At 38.7% G+C, this 25,183-nt stretch overlaps 1 protein-coding gene across 1 annotated transcript; it reads left to right on the top strand.

Annotated features, from left to right (window-relative positions):
• Nucleotides 1-317: 317 nt before the first annotated feature.
• LOC131242345 (protease Do-like 1, chloroplastic) lies at nt 318-25,183 on the top strand. Its single transcript, XM_058240931.1, has 8 exons — nt 318-766; nt 879-1,001; nt 7,246-7,417; nt 15,439-15,476; nt 20,540-20,738; nt 21,041-21,193; nt 24,508-24,642; nt 24,927-25,183. Exons 1-8 carry the CDS (start codon nt 348-350, stop codon nt 25,002-25,004), a joined length of 1,317 nt encoding a protein of 438 aa, XP_058096914.1. The 5' UTR covers nt 318-347; the 3' UTR covers nt 25,005-25,183.

Raw genomic sequence — 25,183 nt, 5'->3', positions numbered from 1 at the left:
CACAAAGACCTGGACGAACGGACCACGCAAGTATCAGCTTGATCCCAAACTTTTGTGGACCCCATACATTTTTAATAGTCAATTACCACTGTTTCCTGTGGTGTGGTCCACCTGAGATTCGAATCTGCTGCATTTTGTGTTCAAACCCTAAAATGATATGGAGAAACGGATGAACGACGTGGACAAAAGATACACGCATGAAGGTGGGCCCCACAGTCTGGGATCCACTGAAGCCGGTCCCATGGCTCCAACTCAGTGGATCATTCCCGAGAAAGCTGGACCCACTTGTCACCATATATACAAGACACCTGTAATCGATCTCCTACACAGCAGGTGTTTTGAAGAGAATGGCAGCTTCTTCTCTGATTTCCTCTCTCCTCCGCTTTTCCCCTTCTACACCTTCTTCCAATACCAAAAGAGAAAAACCCACTCCCACTCTCAGATACATTCTTTCCAAATCTATCCTCGAAAAAACACCTATTTCCAACTCAGTCCCATTCCTCAACTTCAACAACTTCAACAACAACAACAGCAAAAGCAAGGGCTACAGCAATCCCTTCCCCTCCAACAAATCCCCCCTCGATTCGATCCTTGTCTTCTGCGCCTCCGTTGCTCTCTCATTCTCTCTCTTCGCTGCCGACGTTGATGCTGCCGCCGCCTTCGTCGTCACACCTCCCCGGAAGCTCCAGACCGACGAGCTCACCACCGTCCGGCTCTTTCAGGAGAACACTCCGTCCGTTGTCTACATCACCAACCTCGCCGTCAGGTATACGGTCCCGTCGCATCTCTCTTGTAACTTCGAATTGCTGTGGAATCTGCACCTCCGTCTCCCAATTCGATGATGGGCCTGATAGTTGATTTATCATTCTTTTCCCAAGGCAAGATGTATTTACGTTGGATGTACTGGAGGTGCCGCAAGGTTCCGGTTCGGGGTTCGTTTGGGACAAAGACGGGCACGTTGTCACGAATTATCATGTCATTCGTGGAGCGTCCGATCTCAGGTCAGTAGATTGGTTTTTATTGTAGTTGTTGCTTAAAAATTCGCTCACTTGCTTGTATGATGCAATTTCCTTCTCTCCCATTGGTCTAGGGGCATAGAAACTGAAATTTATTGTCTTGAAGTAAAGTGAGCTTGGAAATTTTTGCACATGGAGTTGAGGAGTTCTAGTACATTCAATCAGCATTTGTGCATTTAGGCTGCGTAGGTCAGAAATTTTTATAGGCTTTAAATAGAATTGGGCCGATGGTAGATAGTGAAGAGTCAGTAATGTGTGGATTTGGAAGCATGCCTCGCTTTTACAGTTTGCACTGGAGAGTGATTTTTGGAAAGCGGCGTGCCATACTCTTTGTTATGGTTTGAAGTTTCTATACTTGGATTGAGCGCAACGGATACTGCCTCAAATGGCAACTGAGTCGTTTTTTCAAATTTGGCTGCGTTGATGGATTTTAGCCATACGCTCAATGTGCAATGGGGTTTCCACTTTCCACACTCGCCAAAGCAACTTTGCAGAACTGCCTTTGGTGCCTTTTTCTAAATTGCGCTTGAACAAAAGTCTCCATGAATATGAGGAGGTTCTCACACATTTATTAAATGATCAAAAGTACTTTATTGGAGGATCTGAAATCCAGGACTTGATAACTGTGACTGTGGTGCAACCCAATTATCGATAACTGTGCTGCAGTCCGGTTATCGATTCCCCCTCCCCCCGACTCTTAAGTGAATTTCTAATGAGAATCCCTCCAACTAAGAAATTGATTTCAAATCAATCATAGATGACTTTAAATCAATCTATTCTATCTAAGATGGTAATATCCTAACAATAGTAAAGGCAAATATCACACCCCCCTCATATCTTTAATGACACATTTAAATCGGCCCCCATATCTCCCAAAAACAGTAAATTGCAATTATTGATTTAGGCCCTCAAATCTATAAATAACAGTCCAAAAATCAGCAAATGTTCTGCCCTATGGTGGGCTGTGGGCCTGCATCAATTCTCCTCACCTTTAATCCTTGAGTTAGAAACCAATCTCAACCTTTGAACTCTTACTACCTCTATGACGAATCTTCTTCTTTTTTGGTGGAAATTGGTGGTTCAATCCTAAGCATTGGTTCTGCATAACTTCTATTGGTGTCCGCCGTAGATGATGTTTCTTTTGCTTACGCTTTTGTGAGTGCCAATTGCCAACTGCCAACTTGTTTGTTGTAACTTAAAGTTCTTCTCGGATCCTAAAACATTTGCCTCTTTCTTTGTGCCAGGGTTATCTTTTTCTAAGGTGCTTCAATTTGATTGTTGAGACCTATTTGCATGTTTATCAATGTGACTGTCAATATCAATGGATCCATTGGTGAATTCAATTGTAGGCTCAACATTAATGCATTGATTAGATCTCTTCATCATTTCCGGAATTTCTACTTCAATTTTGAGTTCTCTGTCACATTCCAACAATTAGATTCGATCATTGGTGTTTTCATAAGCCGGGGTTGTATTTGTTGGTTAGGACCTTAGTGAGGACCTTCCCCTATGTGTCTACGTGCTCTAATTTTGGTATACGAATTCCCTCCACGTCGGAGCTTTCCCATTTGTTTAGTGATATTGCCTACCGTATGTGTGAGTTGATCTACTCGCTTCGTGAGTGTGGATCAATTGGTTTACTTACGTAAACTCTCATGTGCCACTCTCTTTGAAGTCCTTAGGAGATGATGTACAGTTGAAAAATCTCCAAATTCGATCCGCATACCAAAATGGTGCAACCCGGTTATTGAATTAATAAGATTTCGACACTGAATCGCAAAGAAGTGGACAAGAATTACACTCACAAGAATATTTGAGTAGAGAGGGAGAAATTACTTTATTAATATCAATTTTATTTTTATTTTTATGATACTTAAGAAACCTCACACTCAAGAAGAAAACCTTGGGATGACTCTTAATTGAATCCTTAATGAGAATCCCCTAACTAAGAGATTGGTTTCAAATAAACTATAGTTGACTTTAAAGCAGTCTAATCTACTTAAGATGGTAAAAGCTTAACAATAGTAAAAGCAAATATAGAAAATCCTAATTACATATCTAAATCAGCCCCATATCTTCAATCACATCTCTCTCATATTTTCAATCATATCAATCACATTTCCCTCATATCTTCAAATCAGCCCCGATATCTATCAAAAATAGTAAGTTGCAATCCTTAATTAATCTATAAATAAACAATAAAAAAAATCGGCACATGTTGGGCCCTACGGTGGGCCGTGGACCTACATCAAACTGTTCACTCGTAAGATCAAACTAGGTTGGGTTTGGGCTTGATGTGAAAATTGTGTGTGGTGGAGGCAGAGGGTCTTTTTAATTTTTAAAATTTTAAACCAAAGTAAGAGTTAAGTGATAAACCTCAGAGGCAAAACCTTATATAATGCCAATTAGAAATCACTGTTGGTCTCTTTCTTATAGATTGCAGGATGTGGGATGGGAAATAGTTATAGATGAGAGATTTGGTTGTCCGAAGATCATAGCATTTTCCTTTCCTATTGACTACATTCCTTGCTCTCTTTTTTTCCCCTTCTTTTCTTTTCTTTTGGTGGTCAGTTGCAGGTTTTGGATGGAATTTTGGTTATTGGAGTCTTCTCTCAAGATGGCAAGGATATATAGGAAAGCATATGCATAAGGTAATTTGCAAAACATGTTTGCATAGTTACCAGACTTCGATTAAGAAAATTGGACATAGGAGGTCAGATTTCTTCATGGTTCTAGTGGAGCAGGCAGGTAGGGTGTCATAAGATGATGGGAGAGTGACTGATGCTGCAAAATTGAAGGAATCTGAATTTTAATAGGAATCAAGTATCCGACAGTCTAGAGCTCAAAACTTCCTTTAGTATGTAGCAGTTTAGAGCTTTCTATGCCTTGTTAATGAGAAAAAAAATAGACCAAATAATGGGACTGTTGGTAGGCACCTATCAGTCTACCATTAGAAACTCATCACCCACATGCTCACACTTAGTAAAGGAGGCCTTGAGAAGACCTTTATTCAAGTCAACAATCAGCATATCCAATGTTCATTCACATTACCCTTGGACCTTTATGTAGCTCTCTTCAATCACTAGTTTCATTGCTGTTTCCCCTAAGTAAGTTTGGATGATGACGCAGGGTTGTTGAGATGGAGAACGAAGTTAGACTTCAAGAAGGGCAAATGTGCTTATGCAAAGCTTCCCATCAATCTGTAAAGTATCAAGAGAGCTTTGCATTAGTAGGAGCTGTGGGTTTGATCCTTCAATTTATTGTCCACATGTAGTCATTTATTATTTTGTAAGGTAGTGAATTGCTTGAATATTCGGTACTTGGCATCTGGTATAACATGGTATCATCTACATTTTGAAGTTGCCTTAGGTGTCCAACTCTCTCAACTATTACCATAATAACATAGATACGTTGGAAAAAATGAAAAAACCACAGTACCACTCTTACATTTTCTTTTTCTTTTTGGCTCAGCAATGTAAAAGATTTTATTGAAACGACAGAACATACAAAACAACCCCATTCATCATTCAAGACCAAGGTTTGAAATGGTTGTGTTACGTAATGTTTTTTTTTTTTTTTGAGAGGTAACATTAACTTTATTAAAAAACAAAGAAAACAGTAGGGAGGAGAACAACCCGCGTTACGTAACGTATTGTTTACCATCGATTCTATATTTATTGCCCTGTATCGGACTGTTTCCGGCGGATATGGGGCTGATACACCCATATCGTTCATGGGTGATACTGGAAAGTATTGGGCGATGCGTACCGGTTTCAGAATGCTTAAAACCTTGTTCAAGACACCCCTTCCCTATCTAGAGAGTCTGCTTTGGAATAAGCCTCCCTAAATATCAAAATACCAAGGCTGGCTGAGTTCGTGAGTTGATGACTCTTCCGAATCAATTCAGCTTTAATGACATAGAGTGAAAAAAGCTGTAGACTCAGCGAGAGCACAAAATTTATGCCTCTAGTGGGTCTGAGTTTTACATGATTCTGTGACTCTTCATAGTAAACTAAAACCAGGCCAAGTCATGTTCATAACCCCAAATGTAGGGTCACGATGTAGTAGTAAATCGGTGAAAACGAGGTCGAATCCGCAGGGAATGGGGAACATGGTCTAGAATTAATTTGAATCTAATTCGGTTTGTCTGGTTAATCCAGCAATTTAGAAAAAAGGTTTTAAAATAATAAAGATAAAAGACCAAGGATCTAGGAATCCACCTATAACAATCTCAATATTAATCTGCTTGATTCAATGATAACTCGATTAGAATCGAAGTCCTATCCTATCCAATCAGATGATAAAGCAGTTAAAACACAATCTGAACTTTCCATTGTTTAGTTCCCAAATATCCGTCTAATTGCAATGATGGTAGGGAATTCAATCATCCACCATGCCCAGGAGACGATGGTGAATAATGGGATTTTACACATCACACAATTTCAAAGCCAATAAGATCATATCAAAAGCTTTCACAGTATCTACTGTAATTTCAGTCACAAAAAACCATAGAAAACTGAAAATATATCTTAATTCAACCCAAAACTTAATAGAAGTTCAACATATACTTGAATCAAAGCAAACTAAACATCAAAATAAACCATGGGTTTCATCCCTTAGCCTTAGCTAAGAGATTAGCCTAAGAAGACTAACATCCTAAAAGAAAAACAAAAGAAAAACTAGAAAGATCTACTAAAACCATGGAGAAATCGAAGTGGAAGAATGTTGTCGGCGCTCCACCTAGGCTTTTCTCTCCATTTTCAAACCCTAGAAGATGATTTGGAGTAGCTTGGGGACTCCTTTAAATAGTTTTGCAACTCAAACTTTCGCACCGCCTCAGAAAAAATCCACAAACTGCCTCAAAATTACGCACTCCGCTCCGCATAAACTCTGCGTAATGCCTTCGATGTCATCAAACATCCTTCGATGTCATCGAACATAAAATCCCAAGTTGAATAGAATTCGGAAGTCGCGCCTTTTTGCACTGCATAAATCTTCGATGTCTTCTAACAGACCTTCGATGACATCGAAGGGTGTTCGAGTAATCGAAAAAGTGTCCAGAATGTTCCAGCAAGTTGCTTCGAAAATTTTCATAATTCTCGATGTCATCGAACTGCCTTCGATGTCATCGAGCACTTACTTCGATGTCATCAACTGGTGGTCGATGTTATCGAGAAATGCTTCCAATTTGTCCAGCAACCAAACTCGATTTTCATGTAATTCTCGATATCGACCCGTGTTCGATGTCATCGAACACTTACTTCGATGTCATCGACCACCGGTCGATGACATAGACAGTGAAATTGAGTTCTCTGAATTTTTGCACTTTGCACTTCCAACTTCTTTTCTTCTCTACTTGGTTTCCTTGAATCTTTGGCATGTGAATTCTTCATTAATGACTTCCAAATCTCCAATTCTTCATCATCTTCTTTTGAGTTCTAAATCCATCCTTTTAAGCGCATATTCATCATAAGCTTTCGAATCACCTTGCATGACAAAAAACGTATATAATTAAATCAAATTATCAATTAAATGACAGAAAAACTAATGTAATTGAAGGGATAAATATGCAATATTTGAGTCTCAACAAGTCACATCATATCTTGTTGTGTTAAAAAGACGTGAATGTTATATAGCCTTCATGATATTAATATTAAGTTATAGCTATTAAAATATAACACACACTATAATGGCCTCTCAAAAAAAAAAAAAAACCACTATAATGTATTGGTTATTTGTTTTAAGATGATAAAATGCTTCTTTTAGCTAGGGTATCTCTCTCTCTTTCTCTCACACACATTTTCGTTTCTTGTTTCCTGGAAGTTTCAACTGGGCCTACAACTCCAGAGACCGGCAACTGATTGTAGGATGATGAACAACCATGGACTAGACAACTGAAAATGGAATGATGAACAACTTTATGCTCAAATAGTTCTTTGGATAGGAGGCATCATAAGGGGCTGGCTTGATCTTGCATGCCCCAAACAAACATGCATAAAATTGTGTGCAAAATCTAGCTTGTTGACTTTTGTGGTTTCTAGTGTATACTTTTACTGTTTAATGCAACTTGGATGCTTCATGCATGCCTCATTTTTTGGGGCTATTTTACACAATAATTTTGTGCCACATTGCATTCTGGTCTTGATGAGTTCCCTACATACTAATCTCTTTATTCTAGACATTATTAGTCGATTTTTTTCTCATTTTTATTGGTGCTAGTTATGTACAGGGTTACTCTTGCTGATCAATCAACGTATGATGCAAAAGTTGTTGGGTTTGACCAAGATAAGGATGTTGCTGTGTTGCGTGTTGATGCACCAAAGGATAAACTAAGACCCATACCTATTGGTATTTCTGCGGATCTGCTTGTCGGTCAGAAAGTATATGCCATTGGAAATCCTGTGAGTACAGTCTCCTCTATACATCTGAATATGATGATGTTGCATGATCTCTCTCTCAAAAAAAAAAATAAAAATAAAAATTTGATGTTTCATGGTTACGCATTGTTCATTTTCCTTTTCTCTTGTTTCTCGGGCATAAATCCTGCATCTTCATGCTTTTATCTACCAACTGCAATTCTGTATCCACATGCTTCCTTGACCAGGTTACATTTTGGTATTCTAAACTTCCTTGCTATTTTTTAAGGAATTTTATATGAATATGTGATTTCACACTCTAACTTTGTCGTGTTGCTGACTTTGCAGTATAAGCAGGTTCCTAAGGATTTCCATTTTTGTGTTATTTTACATTGTTTATTGTGTTTATATATAGTATGAGAGCTCGGGTTTAGGTTTTTCCGTTTGGTTATTTTATTTAGCAAATTTATATAGGCAAGGTGAAGGCTCAAAAATATGTGGATGGAGGTACTAAGAAAATAGTTGATGACATATGGTTTTACTGAGGATATGGTCAGTGTTGGAGTGGAATAGCAGCACAGGATTCATGTAGCTCCCAGTTAGTTGGGATCAAGCTTTGATGATGGTGGTGATGATGATGATGTAGGCCACACTTATGTTTTGGTTACTCTGTGGACGTTAGGGCCTTAGGGGTTTACTTTGGGAACATGGAAGTGTTGAATATTTGAATGCTTTATACTATAAAGCTCTTAGCAAGCAAATGTATTACTTGGAAATCCATCCATGGAAGCAACTGTTCTATTTCTACCATGCTACAAACATTTATTTACCAATTTAGAAGTGTCATCTAGTCTCTAATTATTTCTTCCATTTTTGGGTAGTGGGCACTCTACATGTATACATTTGGCTGAAGCATTCAGGCATAACTATCTCAAGTAACAAAGGCCAATCATAAACTTCAGGTTTCATATAATCTTTAGAATCCTAATGTAGGTTCTGCTACCATGTAATAGAAATGCTCCAGTGCTCTCAAAGCACTAGAAGTTATAGTGCTCCTAGTTGCATCCTGTCCATTTGGACAATCCATCTGGTCGATCTGAACTGTCTATTAGGTCCAGAACATATTTCATGGACTACCTTGCAAAAATCATACTGATTGGATGATCTAATCCATCCTTGATTTGGCCTTATTTTCTTTTGGCCATTCTTTTTCCAAGCTATGGATGGGATGGCTATGATTGTCTAACAAAAGTGATTCTTTAGAATCATAAGCACTCCACGATGGGCCCTAACAAATAGATGGATCAAATTTGTTGATTGTACCTAGTTTGTGTAAACAATCTAGACCGTCCATATAAAAGGCCATTGATCAATGGCTAATATTTGTTGGGTTGGTGTGACATTCGTATGGTAGCCCATTAAATGTGTGTTGGACATAATGAACAGCTGGATCAATGAATTGGACCGTCTGTGTCCCAATGCAACTAGCACTATAACTTATAGTGCTCTGAGAGCGTTGGGGCATTTCTCACCTTGCAATATTGGAGTGTCCAATAAATGAAGTAATTTACAAAGCTCTTTATCATGCAAACTTGTAATATTAGAGTATCCAACTAATGATGGAATTTACAAAGTTCTTTACTTGCTAATATGTGGCTGCCTATTTTGGCTCTCTGACCTATATATATATATATATATATATATATATATATATATATATATATATATATATATATATATATATATATTACTTGCTAATATGTGGCTGCCCATGGATTGATCACTAAATGACCTTATATATATATAAATGTACATAATGTCTAGATCTCAATAGTAAAATGTTCAACGATAGTGTAGCAACACATGTACAAACTCTAGTACATACAAAAGCATATTTTCTAGTATGTACAACCAATGTTTTAAATATCAACAATATCAGTGGATATATCCCACGATATATCTTATATCCCACCTGTGTGATACGAAATGCACAGGTAGTGCCGATATATCTCACATGTTCGATCCAGTGAGCATTTTCAATTTTCGATCAAAATTTTTTTTTGTTAAAATTATGTTAAATCAGTGTCAAATGGTTATAAATCCATTGGTTCTTCATGTTTTACATGAAAAATTATATATTTGGATCTTCGATTTCGATATCCATTTGTTCTTCATGTTCTTCATGTTTTTATCAAAATTTTCCTTCAACCAGCTATTGATTGAGATTAATTTTGAAGTATTCAAGAGTATTTCATGAAATGATCATCACATACACTCTAATTTCAAAATTTGTGCATAGGTGGTGTCATTTGTAGAAAATTGGGGAAAATTAAAAATTTCTCAAATTTCTTTCAAATTGTTTATAATGTTGCACTCCAAACATGAAATCAAGCATGTATGAGGGCCAATTTACTGATTTGTTAAGTTGTTGTCAATTTTCAGAAAATAAAAATCAATTTTCAATTAAAAATTAATAAAAAATTATTTTTTTAAAATTTCCTTCAACCAGCTATCAATTGAGAATAATTTCAAAGTATTTAGGAGTGTTTGATGAAATGATGATCACAAACACTCTTAAATGTTATGCATTCGATTTGAATATAGTTGCATTAGTTTAGTCAGATAACACATGGTTTAGGACCCTATACAAAAGAAACCTATTATATGCACTTCTTTTTTGAGATGTTATGACTTAAAAGTGTGTATTAAGATCTTTTTTAACAATCCCTGAAGTTTCATTGAAAAATTCAACCATTTTCCCAACATTTCACAATGTTTCCCAAAAAGTGTGATAAATTACCCGATACAAACGATTTATCCCATGTGATAAACGATATGTATCTATATCCCAAGGATGTGATATGTAACGCGATACCGATATTTTGAACACTATGTACAAAAAACACTTGACAAGGATGCCCTTAGTGAATTTCATAGTATTTTAACATATGGTTGCTTGGGATTATGGAGGGAGAAGTTTAAAATGTAGTAATTTGTTTGATTGGAAGTTTATAAATTTAAAATAGATAATGCAAATGCGATTAATGTTCTGATGAGATAAAATACTCTACAAGGCTAGGAAAATAGAAAAATGTTGCAGAGTCCCTTGAAAATGGAGAATTAAAATATGGGCTATGCATTCCCATTTTATGAAAACAGAGTCGACAATTGACCAAGCCCCACACTAGACCTTGGCATCCTTATCTGAGTCATGCAAAGGCTTCACTGCTAGTTCTTTTCAACCAATCTTATTATTTTCACTCAGATAACTATGGAAAATTCCCTGCTTTTGATCATGGCGTCCTGCTGCTTTCAACATAGAGTTGGCATGTGAGTGACGTAACAAAGAATTTGAGAACAGTGGAAGTGGTGGTTGAAGGGAAGATTTTAGGCTGTGGGTATGTACTGTAGGGGCATTTTCACACTTGGCTCGAGTGGGGTGGCCTGTGGGATGCGGGGGGTGGGCGGTCCGCGGAACCGATGTGATTATTGAACAACCATTTACTCTAAAAGCTTTTAGAGTAAATGGTTGTTCAACATGGTATCAGAGCGGAAGGTCCTTTGTTCGAATCCCGAGAGCAGCAAATATGCCTTGCCAATATATTATTCTCCCACGAGGGGTCAGGAAAATTAGGTCTAGCCCAGGGACCGGGAAATTAAGCCCGGCCTATTTATGGTGTGAGTGTCCCTCCACCCTCGTCAGTATATTCTCGTGCGGAGTTCCCACCCCGCACGTGCGGGGGGGTGTTGAAGTGATAAAGTCCATTGATATACATTGATACACCACACTCTGAAAGCTTAAGCTTTTAGAGTAAATGGTTGTTCAACATGGTATTAAAGTGGAAGGTCCTATGTTCGAATTTCGAGAGCAGCAAATATGCCTCGCTAAAATATTATTCTCCCACGGGGGGTCAGGAAAATCAGGTTCGGCCTAGGGACCTGGAAATCAAGCCCGGCCTATTTATGGTGTGAGTGTCCCTCCACCCTTGTCAGTATGTTCCCGTGCGGTGTTCTCACCCTGCACGTGCGTGGGGGTGTTGAAGTCATGAAATTCGTTGATATACATTGATACACCACACTCTAACAGCTTAAGCTTTTAGAGTAAATGGTTGTTCAACGGTGATTTGGGGCTCGTGTGAGGCGGGTGGCTCGTGTAAGGTGGAACCCATGTAATTTGTGGCCCACAAGGGGGTGGAGCCCATTCATTTGGAGCCCATGAGGAGGGTTCGGCCGAGGACCTAACCCATGGATGTGGGGTCTGGGCTATGAGATAAATGGATTAATTCGCCATGCTCTATCAGTTCGAGCTTTTAGAGCAAGTGGTTAATTGTCCTGCGTTAAATTGGTATTAGAGTGGGAGGTCTCGTGTTCGAGACTCCTTACTGAGGGTGATTAATGCAGGGGCATTTTTACACCTTGCTCGAGTGGGGTGGCCTGTGGGATGCGGGGGTACACTTGAGGTGGGCGGCCCACGGAACCCATGTGATTTGGGGCCCATGTGAGGCGGAGCCCATGTGATTTGAGGTCCACGAGGGTATGGAACCCATGGATTTGGAGCCTACGAGGAGGGTTCAACTGATGACCTAACCCATGGATGTGGGGCCCGGGCTATGAGATAAAGGAATTAATTCGCCAAGCTCTATTAATTCGAGCTTTTAGAGCAAGTGGTTAATCGTCCTGCATCAATATGGGTCATTTAATTGGACATCATCAACTCCAGCTATAGTTCGAATGCGTTTAATTTGATTCATTTCAATCTCATGTTCTACTTTTCTCCATCAAAGCATTTGCTTCTATTAATTAGAGCTTTTAGAGCAAGTGGTTAATCGTCCTGCATCAGTATGGGTCATTTAATTGGACATCATCAACTCCAGCTATAGTTCGAATGCGTTTAATTTGATTCATTTCAATCTCATGTTCTACTTTTCTCCATCAAAGCATTTGCTAGGAACAAACAAATGCTTTAGGGAAATTTACAAATAAACTATCCACTTAGTATAGAATTCACATTCCGGTACCTTTTCCGAAAAAGGTTTCCGATAAGCTACCACATTAATTAACTAATTATCATTAGAGTACCTTCCATTAGATTTCTTGATAGCGGCTCGTGGCAAGCAAAGGGATTTGTGGCTTAGGTGAGCCCCATTGTGATGTTTATGTGAAATCCACCTCGAGCGCCATGTGTGTCACCCCATGTTAGGCCCAGGGCCATCAGCCCCATCCGTGTTTTAGGTGGACCACACTATTGGAAACAATGTATAGGGCAACGCTCAGCCTCCAAATTGTTTCCCTTGATGTTGCTCACTTGAATCACAAATGGGCCTGATTTTTTGCCCTAGTCCTAAATTTCGGTGTGGCATCTAGTGGTTGGAGTCGATTTCATGTAATTATCACTGTGGCCCTTGAAAAATCAAGCGTGAACGTCTTTAACTCAACTATTTCCTTTGTTGTTGCCCCCACCTAAATCACGTGTCAGTATGGCCCTTCGCCTAACTTGGGACTACACATCTAATGGTCGAAGTGGATTCATCTCACATGCACATCATGGTGGCCCCCATCAAAAATCAAGGGTGGGTGTCCCATAAAATTCCCTTTTTTCTAATGAGGTCTTAGGTCCAACCGGTTGGACCACAAGTTACAGTATACTCCGACGGTAACTTCCAACTTATTAAGTGCATGTGAAATCCAACCCTTCCAATAGGTTGACCACACTTGAGGATCGCCTAGTGCAAAAGTTAACCCTATCTACTCATCAAGTTGGCCACACCATATAAGACAATTTCTAGCAATTGAAAAATAGCAAAACACAAGTGTGGTCCACTCAATGAGTGTTGTTTTTGAGTTTGGCAAAAGGTGATGCTCATGATAGGGCCAACCTATTGGACGGGTCGGATGTCATACACACATGAAAGGTTGGAAGTTATCAGCTAGTTGGACCATAACTTATAGTCCGACTAGTAGGACTTGAGACCTTCTTTGTTTAATATATCATCTAGAAATCTTTTTTTTTTTTTTTTTGTGGGAATGGTCAGGAGAGGGATGTCCGCTCTTGTTTGATGGGTCCACCATGATGTGTATGTGAAATCCACTTTGACCATTAAATCTGTAATCCCATTTTAGGCCCAGGGCCAGAAAAATCAACTTGTGATTTAGGTGGGCCACACCAAGGGAAACAATTAAGATATTTGCCCTTGATTTTTACATGGGTCACTGTGATGATCATACAAAATCCACTCCAACCATTAAATTCCACCCCAAAATTTAGAATTGGGGCCCAAAAATCAGGCCCATCCGTAATTCAGGTGGCCCACGCCAAGGGAAACAGTTTGTAGGGTGAGTGTCGCCCTCTACACTGTTTCCAGTTATGCGGTCCACCTGGATCATGGATGGGGCTAATTTTCGGGCCTTGAGCCTAACATGGGATGAAGCACCTAGTGGTCAGGGTACATTTCACATAAGCATCATGATGGGGCTGACCCGAGCTGTGGGCCTCTTTGCATGCATGGCTGATCCGAGCCGCCATTAAGAAGTCTAACAGAAGGTACTCTGATAAGTTCCTAAATTAATGTGGTAGCTTATTGAAAAACTTTTTGAATAAGGTACTGGAATGTAAATTGTTAATATGTAGGTGATTTTTTTAAATAAAATTCCCAATGCTTTATACAGATTCTACTGCGAGAAGTACGATCTGTGTAGTTATCGTATATTTTATCTGCCTTTTTATCCACAGAAAATTCAGATTTCTCTTTTCACTCACTTTGCTGACATTCTAATGGTGGTACCAGTAATAGAATGCTTTTAATTTGAGTTGTTTTAATCTCATGTTCTGCTTTCTCTCCATCAAAGTATTCATTCATGATTTTTCTCTAGGAACAAACAAATTCTTTATGAAAATTCTGCTGTGAGAAGTGCTTCCTGTAGTTATTATATAGTTTTCCTGCCTTTAATGTGCAGAAAATCTGAAATTTTTCTTCACTTACTTTGGTGATATTTCTAATGTTGGTGTTAGTAGTGGTATTGTATCGTCATGCCATGCAATGAAAGTACATTATGGTCCTGCTCAAACTTCAGGTGTGTATTGAAAATGCTAAATGAACTCAAGCAAGTACACATTTTTGGGAGTTGGTTCATGTGGTGGCATTTCATGTGTGAGAGATCCAAGCAACTCATTGATGGTAGATGCCTTGTTTCAGTCATCAGGCTGGTCTGATCATTAGGTGGATGAAATGTGCTTGAAATAACTTCAAGGTAGAGATGGATTTAAAAATAGTCCAAATTCAACTAACACGTATCGCTTGCCTAATGATCAAATTAGCCAGACTTTTAGAGGAGGCATCTTCTTCATAGGACTTGTTGGATGATCGGCGGGGAACTGGTGAACCAATGACTGCCATATCTAACTGAATGCTCAATCTCCAGTTGTGGAGCCGGACGAAATAGGAGTTCCACACTAATACCTCGACTCGGGGAGAGAAAAAATGGAACTCCAATTTTGTTAGTTGCTTCATGTGGCAGCATGACATCTGTGTGAGTCTAAACAACTATCTGATGGTAGATACCATGTTTCAAACATCAGACTGGTCTGATCATCTGGTGAATTATGTGTGCACAGAATAAATGCAGGGTAAAGATAAATTGAGAAATAGACCAAATATAACGTATGTGTTTGGCCCACCTAATGATCAAATTGGCCTGTTTTTTTTGACTTGGAATCTACCTCATAGAGGTCTCTGTATGATCGGCTTGGAGCTTGCATACATTTGCCATGTTGCTGCATCCCACATGTGAGAGGTGCCTGCTGAAAATGTGTATTTGCTCGATTCACTTAGCATTATTCCTCATGTGTTCTTTGGAGACATGGTACCTGATTTGTTCCAGATGTCCAAGTATGGTTCTCCTACAGTTGTAGATAATTTAGCGACTTCATCTCTTGTAATTTCCTTAAATGTATGGGTAAAAGAAAAGAAAAGAAAAAGGCTGGCTACATTTTATGCGAAAGTCTTGATTACCGATATGGATCTATAAATCGCTAGAGGACTCATTCCTTTTTGCATATATTTTTGCAGTTTGGCCTTGATCATACACTTACGACTGGTGTTATCAGGTAGGAAATCTCTGTGGTTCAATGTTCACCTCTTTTTGATAGTAAAAACAGCAATACTCAAGTCTGCAGTATTTATTCTGATTTCTCCTATTGATGCAATATTTTATTTTTTGGTAAATTTACAAGAAACTACCTAACTAATATGGAATTTACATTCTGTTACCTTTTTCAAAAAGGTTTTCAAAAAGCTACCTCACTAATTGATGTAATTATTATTCCACTACCTTCCGTCATGGTGTCATGCGAGCAAATGGGTTGGTGGCTCAGGTGCGGCCCACCATGATGTTTATTTAAAATCGACCCCAACCATTAGGTGTGTCACCACATGTCAGGCTAAGGGCCCAAAAATCAGCTCCAATTGTGATTCAGGTGGACCACATGATTGGAAACAGTGTAAAGGGCTACACTTGCTCTCCAAATTGTTTCCATTAGTATGGCCTACGTAAATCACGGAGGGGTGTGATTTTTGGTCCACGGGCCTAAATTTTTGTGTGGAATCTAATGGTTGGAGTGGATTTCATATAATTATAATAGTGGGCCCTGTAAAAATCAAGGGTGGACGTTTCTCCTAAATGTTTCCTTTTGTGTTACCCACCAAAAATTGGCCTGATTTTGTCTATGGGCCTAATATGGGACTAAATATATAATGGTCGGAGTGGATCTCACGTAAACGTCACAATGGGCCCTGTCAAAATCCAAAAGCCGCGTCCCATACAATTCCGATTTTTTTTTTCTTTCTAAATACTCTCTTTTCTACGATTCAAGAGGGAAGCTGGGACTTGATTTTTGGAGGGGCCCACCATGATGTGCATGAGAAATCCACTCTGACCATTAGAAGGGCAGTCCTAGTTTAGGCCAATGCCCAAAAAATCAGGCCGACTTGTGTTTGGGTGAGTCACATAAAAGAAGCAGTTGGGGGAGAGACTTTCACCCTTGATTTGTACAGGGCCCACCATGATGATTATATGAAATCCACCCCAACCATTAGATGCCACACCAAAATTTAGGCCCGTGTCCTAAAACTTAGGCCCATCCATGATTCAGGTGGGCCATTCCAAGGGAAACATTTTGGTGGGCAATCGTTGCCATGTACACTTTTTTCAATAATTTGGTCCACTTGAATCATGGATGGGAGTGATTTTTGAGCCCTTGACCAAAAATGAGGTGATGCACCTGGTGGTCGGGTTGGATTTTACCTAAACATCACAGTGGGGTTCACCCAAGCAGCCACCCATTTGCTTGCACACCTACCCAACTGGCTGTTAAAATAAATGTAACAGAAGGTAGTGGAATGATATTATATGGAATCATGGATTAATGAGGTCGCTTTTTGAAAAAGGTACTAGAATGTAAATTCCATATTAATTAGGTAGTTCTTTGTGAAATTCCCTTTCCTTTTCTTTTTTCCCCATGGGGCAAGTAAGAAATCATTACATGAAATAAATACGACAGCTGATCTGTATCAGGGCTTTACCTATAAGAGATGCAAACTTTCATCGTCATCATCATCATCATCATAAATCATAATCATCACCTAATTATCCCAACTAATTTGGTTGGCTACATGAATCTAGGCCAGCCATTCCACTCTATCAAGATTCAAGGACTATATCCTCGATTAAGCCATAGATGATCAAGTCCTTTCTTACTACCTCCTCCCACATTTTTTGTTGGGCCTTCCCATTGCCTTTTTACGGCCTTCATTTTGATTCAGCTTGTAGTTACTGGTCTCTGTTGTGCATGGCCAAATTGTCTCACTAACTAATCCATTTTTAATTATATCCTTCTTGTTCCACCATTCATCCATCTCAACATCCGTAACTGCCCAACATTCTATCCCGTCAAGCATGGCTGGTCTTATAGCTATCCTATAAAGTTTCCTACTGTTTGATTGGTATGTGGTGATCACATAACACTCTAGAGGCACATCGACAGTTCATCCACCCAGCTCTGATTCTATAAGCAGCAACATCCTTCTCAATCTCTCTCTTCTTATGAATTATTGACACAAGATATAAAAAAATGTTCATTTGTGGGTACTTAATACGCAATCTTCACTAGTTCTTTGTTTCCACTCCTCTTGTCCTAAAAATGTATTCCATATACTCTATTTTAGTTCGACTAATTTCAAAACCTTTAGATTCTATAGCAGCCCTCCAGAGTTCTTGCTTTGTGTTTACCCCTTCCTTGTCCCATCAATCAAAACTATGTCACATGCAAAAGACATACACCATGGGACCTCATCATGTAAATGCTTTGTTAACTTGTCCATAACTCGAGCTAGTAACGGGCCAGGTTCATACCGGGCCAAGGTCAGGGGAAATCATTACACCTTGTTGAAATCGATTTCATTTCCATGGTTTTCCAGAGGATTCCACCAATCCAAACAACCTGGAATTATTTTCAACTACTGTGGCAGACTGTCAGCAGATTGAGCAGAAGAATTTTCTTTCTGTAATTGATGAAATTTGTTCAACATTCAGTCATAAAACCTTAATTATCTGTTGGAAGGTTTTTGATTGGTGAAACTTCAGCAGCGTTGTTTCTTTACTCCAATTATTTGGGAGTGGGCCTCAGAAAATGCACACTTTTCTGAGATTCAGGATTCTGTATGTTTGGGACCAATGGTTTAGTGATCCAAACAGTTGACTGATTGACCCTACCTTTGGAAAAGGGATGCCCCCAAAATTTCTCAGATTGGAAGATCTTAGCCCTTAAATCTGTCTAATTTTCCATTTAATGCGATCTGTTGCTCTGTTTTCTTCGTAGCTGTCTATTTGTAGGACACTGATTGAAAGGTTAGGATATTCTAATCTTGTAGGTTTTGGGGCATCCCCCATCTTGACTGGGTCTTATCAAATCAATAGTTTGGATGACCATACCAATGTTTTAAATATCGACGATATTGGTCGATATATCCTACGATATATCTTGTATCGCACCTGTGCGATACAAAACGCATAGGTAGTGCCGATATGTCCCACATGTTTGATCCGATGAGCATTTTTAATTTTCTATCTTTTTTTTTTTGTTGAAATTATGTTAAATTAGTTTCAAATGGTTATAAATCTATTTGTGCTTCATGTTTTGCATGAAAATCATGGAGTTGGAGCTTTGATTTCAATATCCATTGGTTCTTCATGTTCTCCATGTTTTTTTTTTTTTTTTTTTTTTTAAATAAAATTTTTAAACAGGGAGTTGGAGCTTTGATTTTGATATCCATTGGTTCTTCATGTTTTCCATGTTTTTTTTTTTTTTTTTTGAAAATTTCCTTCAACCAACTGTCAATTGAGACTAATTTTGAAGTATTTAGGAGTATTTGATGAAATGATCATCACATACACTCTAGTTTCAAAATTTGAGTGTAGGTGGTCCGATTTGTGAAAAATTGGAGAAAATTCAAAAATTTCCCAATTTCTTTCAAAAATTTCACAATGTTGCACTCCAAAGATGAAATCAAGTATGTATGAGGGCTGCTCCACTGATTTGTTAAGTCCTTGTCAATTTTTGAAAAATAAAAATAAATTTTAATTAAAAATTATTAAAATATTTTTTTTCTTCAAAATTTCCCTTCAACCAACTATCAATCGAGACTAATTTCGAAGTATTTAGAAGTGTCTGATGAAATGGTCATCACATACACTCTAAAATGTTATGCATTCAATTTGAATATAGTTGCATTAGTTCAGTCAGACACTGCATACCTTAGGACCCTATACAATGGAAACCTATTATGTTCACCTTCTTTTTTGAGATGGTATGATTTAAAAGTGTGCATTAAAGTTTTTTAAAACAATTTCTGAAGTTTCATTGAAAAGTTCAACCATTTTCCTAATGTTTCTCCATGTTTCCCAAAAAGTGCAATAAATTACCCGATACAAATGATATATCCTGTGCAATAACTGATACGTATCTGTATCCCAAGGATGCGATACGCAACACGATACCAATATTTCGAACATTGGACCGTACCATGAATTGCACATTATGGAATCATACACCTTAGACCTTATTTGCTAAGGCTCAATATAGTTTCCATGGTGTGCCGTAATGGCCATTACAGGGCCGTAAAGGTTTATTACGTAATGATATTGGTGGGAGGTCATAATGGCTGTAACAGCCACTACGAAAAAAATGACCTGTAAATGCTTGTTATGCCTCCCGTAAAGGCCGTAACGGTCCGTTATGGGGCCGAAACAAGTTTTTTGTTTTGTTTTTAAAGTAAAAAAAGAGACTATAATGGCCGTTATAGCCTGTATTGTAAAGGTAAAGGTGGTGGCTGTTATGGTCACCGTTATCGTTGTGGAATACCTTGATGGTTTCTCTCGTTATTTTTCTATAAAAAAATTACTTTTACTCTATCAAGGTGAGAGTTCCCCACATTCTAAGGAAATTTGGCTTTTAAAGGAGAATTCCCCACCCAAACATCCTTCCAAAATCGAATCTGCTCCCCATTACTGGTGGTGGCTGTTTGCTTCTCTATCATTGGTGAGACGACGGTCTGGGAGCCCCCGTGTAGGAGATTCTTGAGTGATGATGAGATTAAAGAATTTGTGTCTTAGCCGGATCGCATTCACCTTTGCCTCCCAAAGAGGTCCGACCTGGATAGGATGGTGTGGAATGTTGATAAATTGAATTGTTTCTTGGTTTGGCTTTGCTGGATCGCATTCACCTTTGCTTCCCAAAGAGGTCCGACCTGGATAGGATGGTGTAGAATGTTAATCGTTTCTCAGTTTGGTCTCGTTATCACCTCATTAGAGATGATCAAAGGCCAGAGGGGAAGGGGCAAATAAAGTTTGTTTGGCATTATGGCATTCCCCTGAAGATTGCGGCTTTTGGTTGGTTAGTCGGTAGAAGGAGAGTCCTAACCGTTGGTAACCTCCAGAAACGAGGTATGGTGCACTTTTGAATCTGATCTAAAATGTTAAAAAATTGTTTTCTATTCGTTTCTATAGTTTATCTTATGGATAATGAGAGTTTCATCTAAGTTCTTCCACGTTCTTTTATTAGGATACATGCTGCTTCCTTTTGCATGTCACTTATGTGTTGTTTATTCTTTGCAGTGGACTTCGCAGAGAAATCAGTTCCGCTGCCACTGGACGGCCAATACAAGATGTTATACAGACTGATGCGGCCATAAACCCTGGGAATAGTGGAGGGCCACTCCTAGATAGTTCAGGAAGTTTAATTGGGATAAATACGGCAATTTACTCTCCCTCTGGAGCATCCTCTGGCGTCGGATTCTCAATTCCAGTTGACACGGTGTGTTATTCTTCATTGTTTGGCTTTCATGCAAAAGAAGAATTTATAAAAATTTTAGAGCCAGTTTGTGCAGGGTGCAAACCCTTCTTAAAAATAAATAAATCCAATAGGATTTGAATTTCAAAAGTGGGCCGTTTGGACTCCAAAATGTCCTTCATGAGATCGGTAGTGCTATTCTGTCAGAGTTTAACAGAGCCACCCATATCCAAAAAGGCCTTTAGCTTTCAAACATGGAAATCTCTTCCTTTTTCCAATTATTTCCAATAAATTATTGAACCTTGTTGTCTCCTCACTTTTTCCAGGTCAGTGGCATTGTTGATCAGTTGGTGAAATTCGGGAAGGTGACAAGACCTATCTTAGGGATTAAATTTGCACCGGATCAGTCTGTGGAGCAACTCGGGGTTAGTGGGGTGCTAGTTCTAGATGCTCCTGCAAATGGTCCAGCTGGCAAAGCGGTATGGTTAATCTTTTTGTAGGATTATTGGTTCTTCAATTGGCATTTATTTTTATTACTGCATAGAAAATTGATGGAGAAATATAGGGAGAGGAGGAAGGATCTACGTCTTTATTGACTTAGGGAAGGCTTTCGATAGGATCTCTAAAGAGTTAGTTTGGTGGGTGTTGGGAAAGATGAGAGTTTCAAGAGGATATATTGACATGATTAAGGATGTATGAGGGAGCGATAACAAATGTGAGGACAACTAGTGGAGAGACATTTATTATTAAATAGAAAAAATGATAGACAAATATAGGGAGAGGAGGAAGGATCTGCATCTTTATTGACTCAGAGTGAGGATGACTAGCGGAGAGACATTTATTACTAAATATAGGGTCTCTACTCATGGCTCAGTGGTAGACACTGTGTTTCCACTCTGTGGTCATGGGTTCCATAACCCATGTGGTGTGTGTTTGTGGGTGTAAGAGTGTGTGTGTATTCACCTTTCAAAAAAAGAAAAAGAAAAAATAGACATTTGTTACTAAATAGAAAAATTGATGGACAAATATAGGGAGAGGAGGAAGGATCTGCGTCTTTATTGACTTAGAGAAAGCTTTCGATAGAATATCTAGAGAGTTAATTTGGTGGTGTTGGGAAGGACGGGAGTTTCAAGAGAATATATTGACATGATTAAGGATAATGTATGGGGGAGTGGTAACAAATGTGAGGATGACTAGTGGAGAAACAAGTGAGTTCCCAATTACTGCAGGCTTGGACTAGGGGTTGGCATTGAGCCAATACCTTTTCGCATTGGTTATGGATGAGTTCATGGAGTATTTGCTGGAAGAGATCCCATTCTATATGTTGTTTGTAGATGACATAGATTTGAATGACAAGATTATGAAGAACGCAAACACAAAGTTAGATTTATGGAGAGGTGCTTTAGAATCTAAAGGATTTAAAATTAGTTGGCTAAATCAAAGTATATGGAGTGCAATTTCAGTAACAGTAGTAGTAATGGGGAATAAGTTAAGATTGCAGACCAACAAGTTTTCCAAAATGACCACTTTCAAGATCTTGGGTTGATAATTCATGAGTGTGGAGAGATTGAGAAGGGTGTTGCTCACATAATTCACGTTGGATGGAAGAAATAGAGAATCAGAGATGTGCCTCATGTACCACTCAAACTAAAAAGGAAATTTTGTAGGATTGGTATAAGATCAACCATGCTTTATGGGATAGAATGTTGGGTTGTTAAGGAAAAACGTGGTCATAAGATGAGTGTAGCTGAAGTGAGGATGTTGAGATGGATGAGTGGCAAGACAAGGATAAAATTAGAAATCCTACTACTACTCTCTATGAAATCCATACCCGCATATTTATTCCATCAGCTCATGTTAGGACATCAACCCAAAATGAGGTAAAATCTATGTAGTTGCGAGCTTTTTGTTAGTGAATTTAAACTATACGCTGGATAACGCCACCACATTTACTAGTTCCCAAAATACTCTGGCCTTTATTTAAAATGTCTTCCCATGCCTTTTCAATATTCAAGTTTCTCCTTCTAGGAAAACTATTTAAGGCAAAAATGTCCTAAAGCTAGTCGTTTAGACAAAGCATAGATTTAGATTTCAACACACGGATTCGTGCACACACAAACGCACGCACAGACACATGCACACACATTAGTGTTTTAAATAGCTATCCTATTTAGTGTGTCTGTGGTGTAGCTTAGCCTCAACGCTACGTTGCTCATGAAAATAGCTTCAGTCATGTGTAGCCTACGCTGCATGATTAATTTGCATATGCTACATGCTACATAGATGATGCCACACGCTACGTAGCTCACATTACAAGTTATTTTTTACTACAACATTAAAATCAATTAATGTTTTAATGATTTGTTGCAATTTTCTATTTCAATAAAAATTAGTTAATCTTTTCAATGCTTTTAGTAAATTAATACAAGTAACTGTATTAAATCAGTTTTGTTGCTCTTTCTTTACCTTCTTACTTGATCAATGCTCTTTTCTATTACTTGAGGTTGTGTTTGGTTGCACCAAATTTCATGAAAATTTCTTAATTTCATTATTAATCAATCTAATATGGTGCATAATATCATGAAATTGGTGCAACCAAGCACAAACTTGATTAAAAATTTGGAAGTAGCAGGTAGCTTATGCTACACGCTATGTAGCTTACGCATCATGCTTCAGAGGGGTGAACGCTACTTACGACACTTACATGCACTCGCGCATGCGCGCACACGCACACACACAGCTCACTGTTGGTTGGGCTGTATTCAATACTCTCACTTGATGTTTACATGAAAAGTGGGTAATTTTCTTAAATTTCATTATTTTGTCCAGCTTAATATTCACAGTTATACTTGTCATTTTTGTTTACAAGGAATTACATGTTGCTTGGCCCGTGCGTATGCAGTGTCCTCAGACCTCAAGACTGTATGTGGACCCCATTCTCTAGTGATTTGGACAGTTGACTGATGGGCCTAATCAGGATGAACCATGTCCCCAAACATCCCCCAATGGGGCAGTCCAAAAATACAGCAGCCTGAAGATCCCGCTAAGGCCAAAGAGTGGTGATAGGATCTTTCAGTCTGGGAGACTTTTGGGGAATGTTCCATCCATAGTGGTCTATCACATGGATCACCAGTCTAAATCAATGAACCACAGGCTCCACTTGTATGCACAAAAGGTTCATACTGCATTTTCTCGAACCAAGGTTCACAAACTGCCTATTTGTTAGTTCTTTCATTGTCATGAGCAACTGACAGAACTAAACCTGCACTGGAAATATCATTACACATCTCATCTATACAAGCAAGTGCCTTTCTGTTTTGAGGTGGGAACATTATACAGGCTGATTCATCAGGACCATGAGTATTGTCATCATGTGCCCAATCTGTACAACTAAGGCCCTTGGTTGATGGTTCATTTGCCCAGTTCATTGAACAGTTGGGTTCTACCTTGAATGGGGATGGCCCATAAATGTCCAAATTGGAAGGTTCTAGCCATCAAACCTGTGTTGCTTTCTTCTTAAACGTCTATTTGTTAGGCTATTCATTGAATGGTTTGGATCGTCCAACCTGGGAGATTTTTGGGGTATCCCTCATCCATGATAGGGCCCATTACGTGAATAGCCTGGATATGTGAACAATGAGCCCATTTGCACAGACTGCTGTGTCAAGATACTATTCACATCCTAATGCATCGGGACTATAAAATTCTTTTTCAGTTCAAATGAAGCTTTAGTATAATATGCTTTGCTTTTGAGCATGCAGTGCCATGCCTGATGGATCTTAATATTCTGCAGGGCCTGCAACCAACCAAAAGAGATGCCTATGGCCGACTCATCTTGGGTGATATCATCACATCCGTGAATGGTAAAAAAGTCAATAACGGCAGCGACCTATACAGAATCCTTGACCAATGTAATGTAGGTGATAAGGTACGGCACTGATCCTGCATTTACCTCTGTTTTATTTTGCTTTTCATTTCCATCAGGTGGAAGGCTGTCTATGTTTACTGATATGCTCAACCGGTTTGAATTGCAATCACATGTTACTTCTGTGGAATTGCAGTTTTTAGTGTTTACTGATATTACTGAAAACTGTGTTGGTTGGTTGAAGGGAAAATGGAAAACTGTTCAAGTTGAAGATGATTACGGGGATGGAATATTTACTAACATGGACGTGAATTTGAACCTGTTCTTTTGATATTTTTGAAATTCAGGTGACAGTGGAGGTCTTGCGTGGGGATCATAAAGAGAAAATACCTGTGATACTTGAGCCGAAGGCTGATGAATCATGATTGCCAGGGCAAGGAAGGTTTAGCGTGGTAAGTGAGATAGATCCACACTCCCTTGTATTTTGTCAATCATATGCAATTATCTCTTGAATTAATGCCTTTTGATTTGTGGAGTAATTTGATACTTAAACGAGGGATGTATTGTACATAATTGGCTAAATTTTAGTGTGATATTTACTCAA

Source organism: Magnolia sinica, chromosome 4 (assembly GCF_029962835.1).
Source record: "Magnolia sinica isolate HGM2019 chromosome 4, MsV1, whole genome shotgun sequence".
In the NCBI taxonomy this organism is placed as follows: Eukaryota; Viridiplantae; Streptophyta; class Magnoliopsida; order Magnoliales; family Magnoliaceae; genus Magnolia; species Magnolia sinica.
The sequence above is the reverse complement of the archived record's forward strand: the minus strand, read 5'-3'. Positions and strand labels throughout refer to the sequence as shown.